Genomic DNA, 7,234 nt, shown 5'->3' with positions numbered 1-7,234 from the left:
ATGGGCTTCACACATTGTACCCAAGTGGGGAATCGAACCTGATCTTTGGCATGACAAGCGAACACTTTAACCATTGGGCTACCAACCTTCAAGTTTTGGAACATACTGTACAGCTGAAAAACAAAGGCCCATGCCACTTGCTACATTAACAGACAAAACATAAATTCTAAACATCCCTAAGTAGCAAAAGGCACCATTTGACAACCTGGTCTTTGTGTGTGTAAAGTGTTATGAAAGAATACCTAGTAGTTTTAGGGATATGGCCCAGACAAACACACCACTATGAACAGAGTCAAAGTCAAACTTGTTGCCATGGAAACAGGATTTTTTTTTTAAATCCCTTAATAGCAAAAGGCACAACTTCAGCCCTTGATTAATACATGAACCATGTTTGGATGAAAAATGTTGAATAGTTTTTTAGTTCTGCTCCCAAACAACACCTACCAGTATTTCAGCTGAGTCTAACTTGTTTCCATGGAAACAAGGAAAAAAAATCAAATTTTGAAAAATTCCTAAATAACAAAAGGCACCACTTGGTTAATACATGTACCTGGTTTGAATGAAAAGTCTTTTCAAGTTGTGCTCTGTAAACGACACCTTCCCCTCCCTTTTGAGACAAATTAAAACGCCAAAAATCTGCAGATACCATGTTTTCTTTTCTTTAAACGTGAAACAGAACATGTAGCTCCCTTCCTTTGCTCTAGCAACTCCTTTGCCTTTTCCTCATCTATTAGGGGCGCTCTGGTAGCCTAGTGGTTAAAGCGTTCGCTCGTCACGCCGAAGACCCGGGTTCGAATCCCGACATGGGTACAATGTGTGAAGCCCATTTCTGGTGTCCCCCGCCATGATATTGCTGGAATATTGCTAAAAGCGGTGTAAAACCATACTCACTCACTCACTCTCTCATCTATTAGACTCCCCCAAACAAATGTTTTCCTAAGACTTCTATGGTAACGGTATATATATTTTTTAAATAACTAAGCATTCAGCAGCAATTTAATAAATGCACATGTGTGCACAATTTGGCCTCAAAGCAGCAATAACAACAAACAGAATTGACTAGCTTAGCAAGCTCCTTTTCCCCGAGTACAGGAAGCTAAACACACTATCCCAAGTTGCGCACCAAATGTCACTTGCTTGAAAATATCTGTGGCCACATTCAGACACAGTATATTGACTCTGAGACGACCCGTCCTTGTTTTAGCCCCTTAATGCTGAGCGCCAGACAGGGTAACAACAAGTACCATCTTTTAACGTCTTTTGGTATGACGAGGTCTGGGATCGAACCCCGGACCTTCTGCTCTCCGGGCGGACGCTCTACCACTAGACCACGGAGGCAGTGAAATTGGCTAGGGACACATTAAGCAGTTTTAAAGTTCCCATACGTGTGAGGAGAGGTAATGAACCTTACCAGAAAGTAGGAAGTAAAGGGGTGGATTGTTACCAATTTGTCACAGCCGATAAAGGGAAGTAACCCACTCAAGTAAAAGAAAACGCTTTAAAACCACAACATGAAAGAAAATTACACTTAAGTTTAATGACTCATTCACTTAAGACTTTGAAATACTCCCAGAAAATCTAAAACACTTTATGTTTAATGTTTTTAGATTGCTTAACATGCCAATTTCAATTATTTGCCTGTTTGAAGGAGACAAAGTAAAAATTCCATATTAATTAAGAAATATACAGGTTATCCCGAAACAAAAGTTGTTATTTTTATTCACAATTAACAGTGTTTGGCAATACCAGCTTAAAAGAGAATTTCTCTCCAATAACTTATGGGCTTGTAGAAAAAACAGAAAACATCTGCACCTAAATGCAAATGTCCGATTGGGATTTTAAATTTTCCGGAACCCCTGAATTTATGTATTATATATATATGTAGCTTCTAAGAAAAAAATGGAAAATGGAATTAACTTCAGTACTTGTTCCTATCCAGCATGTCTATATGGCACCAGAATACAAAGTTTTGATGCAACGAAAGAGTTGTAAGAGTTTAATGATGTACACTTCATCAATGTTTTACAAAAGGTATTTCTGTATTAAGAAAGAAGTTTCTACCTTCCTACACTGACCACCCCAAGTTTCACACCAAATGTCACCTACTTGAAAATAGCTGTAGTCACATTCAGCAGAAGTCATCATGTTGAAAAAGACAGTACTAAATATAGAAAAACAAGGTCAGTTTTAATAACTGGATGGATGTACATTTGAAAGACATAAAAATCTTACAGAATATCCTCCAATCACAGCCTGCAGATATCTCTCGATCTGCACTGAAGGCTCCCTACAAAAACCACACTGTCCAAACTGGTTCTGATTTGGTGTAGTAGAACCTGTAGACAAATCAGAATACATTTGCACTTGTCAAATCTGTGATTTATGTATTGTATATATATGTAGCTTCTCAGAAAAAAAATGGAAAATGGATTAAACTTCACTACTTGTTCCTATCCAGCATGTCTATATGGCACCAGAATACATAGTTTTGATGCACAGAAAGAGTTGTGAGAGTTTAATGATGTACCCTTCATCAATGTTTTACAAAAGGTATTTCTGTATTAATAAAGAAGTTTCTACCTTCATGCACTGACCATGGGAGTTAATTCATATTTCATAAAAGAAGGGGGTCAAGGGTCAATTCTATACAAGATTGAGGCTGCATAGATCATATCACCCTAAAATATTTTTCAACTAAAAAAATGAACAAATCTTTAAATCTCAAAACCAGGAACAATAAGTATTTAAAATTGTGTAATGGTCAGTTGTTTGCCTTCCTTTGCTGACATCATCAGAACATAGCAGAGTCTGCTACATTCACGGAATATGGTTTTGACACTCATGACATGATGCGATTGATATTGTTTGAGATTGCTCAAACTTACACCCTGCATTGTTTATATAATTAAACACTCAAATTACTGTCAGTATTTGGTTAATCATCTATGGAGGGGCTATCCCAAATGTTTGTGCTTTCATTTATTCCAAAAATCAAAAGTATAAGCACCTATGAAATAAGCTGGTAACATAAGAACACATGGAAAGGAATCAGAATAAAATCTCAAAGTTGGACAGAGAGCATGGATTTCAGGCCTACAATTGGCAAGGGACACATTAAGCAGCTTTAAAGTCATCATATATGTAAGGCTGGATAATGAACTTTACCAGAAAATAGGAAGTAAAAGGGTGGATTGTTGCCAGCAACCTCAAACACTGACCTGTGAACCATATCCCTTTTTAAGTGAGTGAGTGAGTGAGTATTGTTTTACGCCGCTTTTTGCAATATTCCAGCAATATCACAGCGGGGGACACCAGAAATGGGCTTCACACATTGTACCCATGTCGGGAATCGAACCCGGGTCTTCGGCGTGACGAGCGATTGCTTTAACCACTAGGCTACCCGACCCCCCCCCCCCCCCCTTTTTAAGACTCTTAAGTAGAAGACAGCTCTTTGAAATTACAACATGAAAGGAAATTAAACTCTATTGATTTGTTTAGTTAAGACTTCAAAATACCCCCAGAGAATAAAAAAATAATTACTGTTTAATGTTTCAAGGTGGCTAAACATGCTAATTTCAGTTATTTGCCAGTTTCAAAGTGAAAATTCCATATAATTTAGAAAATGTAGAGCTTATCCTGACAAAAATGTAATTCTTTTTATTCACAATTAACAGTGTCATGCAATACCAGCTTAAAAAAGTGTTTCTCTCCAATAATCTATGGGTTTATAGGGGAATGAAAGATACAATGCATTTTACTAAACAGGGGAGATAATTTAGTATTGTCGAACACTATCATTCTTTACAGATGATTTCAGAACCATAATGTTACATTCCAGAAGAGGGTATTATTTCATCTAAGCAGGTTCTGGGGCTGGTGTATAGCCCTTACTTCATGTTTGCAAACTGAAAAACTGCACAGTGAGGCATTAAGGGAGCACTGTCAGAAATTTCTAATGCATAAGGGTGATCTTATAATGGAACCAATCTCATTAAAATGAGATCTTAGTTTTCGCTACCACTAAACAAAGATCTGAGGACATCTTATTAGTGATAGCTAGAACTAAGATCTGATTTTAATGAGATTGTGATGGAACTTGGTAGTGAGCAAAAGAGGGGGCCTTAAGTGGGCTGGGGTTCCTAAATGTACTTAACGTACCTGCATGTCCAAGTTCTACGAGCGCAGCGAGGCAAATAAGGGTTGTCGATCACACACTGCCAACACCGGACTTCAGATCAGCTTCTCTAAATGCCAAATTGGATGTGAAAACTTCTATTTCTTCTGCATGAGATCACATGTACCTCCCCAGTCAACATCAGGCATGCTAAAAACTGAAAACAGTGTTGAGACAATATTAAATGTCAAACCATTTTGGATATAACAGCCAGGAGACAGTTTTTGAGGGGAAAAAATAATAACCGTATTCGACGTAATAAGCGCCCAGGGCGCTCTCAAAATTAGAAATAGGGGGCTCTTATTAGAATATTATTTTAGTGGAAAAAAACAGAGTTGAAAGGTAAATTTCGTGGTTTATGCTGACAGACTGAAATGTTTATGTACGAAAGATATATTTTTCCAGAATTTAATTGCCCATAATTAAGTGTCCATATAACAGATGAGTGCGTATTTTAAGCAAATATATAAGTCTTGTGTACATTGATCAATCGGAGGGGGTGCTAATTAAGATTGTTCACTGGCCAATTTATTAGCGAATATTGCCGTGGGCGCTTATCACAGCGGGGCGCTTATTACGTCGAATACAGTATTTGAAAGTGATATTAGTGAAAAAAAGTCTGTTTTAAGAACCTTAATAGAAAAATAGTATCATTCATTCACACAAAAGCACCTAACAGAAAGATATATTGGTATGCTACGTTGTTTACTATAAATAAGGGGATGTGTGACATATTCTGCTGTCAGCAGTGTACATGCTTCATACTCAAGATAACGGCATCGCGTAACTTGACTGACAAGCGATTGACACAAGGCAGAAATTGTTGTGGCAGTGGTGACTTTATCCTAATTTGTTGTCAAATTCATCAGTTTCAACAAATTCAGAAGGCAGGGGGCCAGATCTGGATGGACAGAGCCACCCTCGGGGGTTGTGCTGAGTATGACCACAATACGAAGCAACATTCATTTCCAGGCCATCCAACTGCTCCATTCAACCCAAACTGTCCCCAACTTCACTGTCATTACTTTTAAATTTGCCTCTACATTCATGCCAATATGTATCCATGGTGAAATGTAAACAGGAAAGCCTATAAAGTATGAATTACTGAAAAGTGCACTCACCCTACAGGTTACACACAATGTTTTCCCATAGACTTCTATAGTAACATTATATATTTTGTAAAAATAATTAAGCATTCAACAGCTATTACCTATACATGTGTGCACAGTTTGGCCTTAGAGCAGCAATAAAAACATAAAGAATGACTAGCTAAGTCAGCTCCTTTTCCGAGTACAGGAAGCTAAACACACCATCCCCAGTTTCTCACCAAATGTCACCTACTTGAAAATATCTGTGGTCACATTCAGCATAAGTCATCATGTTGAAAAAGACAGCACTAAATATAGAAAAACATGGCCAGTTTTAATTACTGGATGGATGTACATTTAAACGACATAAAAATCTTACACAATATCATCCAATCACAGCCTGCAGATATATCTCGATCTGCACTGAAGGCTCCCTACGAAAACAGCTGGTCACAACTGGTTCTGATTTGGTGTAGTAGAACCTGTAGGGGACAGAAATATACAACGCATTTTACTAAACAGGGGAGATAATTTAGTAAAGTCGATCAATGTCACATTCTTTATAATTAGAACCAGAAATTTCTAATGTATGAGGGTGACCTCATGATGGAACTCAACAGTGGGGCCCTGACTGGAGTGGGGCCTTGACTGGACTGGACTGGGGCCTTGACTAGACTGAGGCCTTGACCGGACTGGGGCCTTGACTGGACTGAGGCCTTGACTGGACTGGGGTCTTGACTGGACGGGGGCCTTGACTAGACTGGACTGGGGACTGGACTGGGGCCTGGACTGGACTGGGGCCTTGACTGGACTGGGGCCTTGACTGGACTGGGGCCTTGAATGGACTTGGGCCTTGACTGGATCGGGGCCTTGACTTGACCAGGGCCTTGACTGGACTGGGGCCTTGACTGGACTGGGGCCTTGACTGGACCGGGGCCTTGGCTGGACTGGGGCCTTGACTGGACTGGGGTCTTGGCTGGACTGGGGCCTTGACTGGACTGGGGCCTTGACTTGACCAGGGCCTTGACTGGACTGGGGCCTTGACTGGACTGGGGCCTTGACTGGACCGGGGCCTTGACTGGACTGGGGCCTTGGCTGGACTGGGGCCTTGACTGGACTGGGGCCTTGGCTGGAGTGGGGAGGGGGTGGGATTAATGTAGCAAATGTACCTACGTGTCCAAGTACCACAACGTCTACAAGGCGGTAGAGGATAGTGAGGGACAAGGGGGGTGGTCGATCATACACTGCAAACATCGAACTCAGATCAGCTGGTCAAAATGCCACTTTAGATGAACAAAATATGTTGTTTTTACACAGGCACTTCATGCCCACACATGGGTGTATTCCTTCTGATTTAGTAAACCTACACATGTAAACACTTAATTTTGACAAATCCACTTTGCAAGATAACAGTGATTAATCAATCAACATATGTTTGGTTAATCCTTTGATGTTTTGTTTTTTAACTCAGGTGATCATTCCTCTCTTGCTTCGCTGTACTGGGCATGCATATAACATAACATACATTTCACCCCACTTCAAACCTGGATTTAGATTGAATAATTACCCAAGACCCAAGAAAGGCCAAATGGGAACCCGTGGTCTCCTCCATTAGTAAGACAGCCCAGTTGTGAGACACCTTAAAACAACAATGTCATACCTGGTTGCACATGTTAATCAGGTAATTAACCCCTATCATGAAAATGGACTTGTCTTATTATAGACAAAAGAAATGACTCAAGATGCTTGATACCCTCTTTGACTTAATTTCATTCAACATTTTAATTCATCCATCCCTTAAATCCATTGATTTAACATATTCGCCACTTAGAGTTCAGTTAAAGTTAATATCACAGTTCACATCACAGTTCACATCACAGTTCACATCGAGGTTGTCACACTGACACAACCTTAATCCATCTTCAGAAGTTGGCCAACAGCATCCAGCATCCAGCTACCACTAATTACACCT

At 39.8% G+C, this 7,234-nt stretch overlaps 1 protein-coding gene and 1 long non-coding RNA gene across 2 annotated transcripts; both read right to left on the bottom strand.

Moving 5' to 3' along the window:
• Nucleotides 1-2,275: 2,275 nt before the first annotated feature.
• Nucleotides 2,276-5,699, bottom strand: LOC124133900. Its single transcript, XR_007221538.1, has 3 exons — nt 5,642-5,699; nt 4,159-4,331; nt 2,276-2,336 (listed from the first exon to the last, which is right to left on the bottom strand). It is a non-coding gene; the product is annotated as an uncharacterized LOC124133900 (long non-coding RNA).
• Nucleotides 5,700-5,844: 145 nt separating this feature from the next.
• Nucleotides 5,845-6,516, bottom strand: LOC125380910 (proline-rich protein HaeIII subfamily 1-like). The gene has a single exon (XM_048396670.1). It carries the CDS (start codon nt 6,514-6,516, stop codon nt 5,845-5,847), a length of 672 nt encoding a protein of 223 aa, XP_048252627.1.
• Between the last annotated feature and the right edge of the window lie 718 nt (nt 6,517-7,234).

Source organism: Haliotis rufescens, unplaced genomic scaffold (genome assembly GCF_023055435.1).
Source record: "Haliotis rufescens isolate VD_foot unplaced genomic scaffold, xgHalRufe1.0.p SCAF_16, whole genome shotgun sequence".
Classification (NCBI taxonomy): Eukaryota; Metazoa; Mollusca; class Gastropoda; order Lepetellida; family Haliotidae; genus Haliotis; species Haliotis rufescens.
Note: the sequence above shows the minus strand (reverse complement) of the source record. Positions and strands in the feature narration are given on the sequence as shown.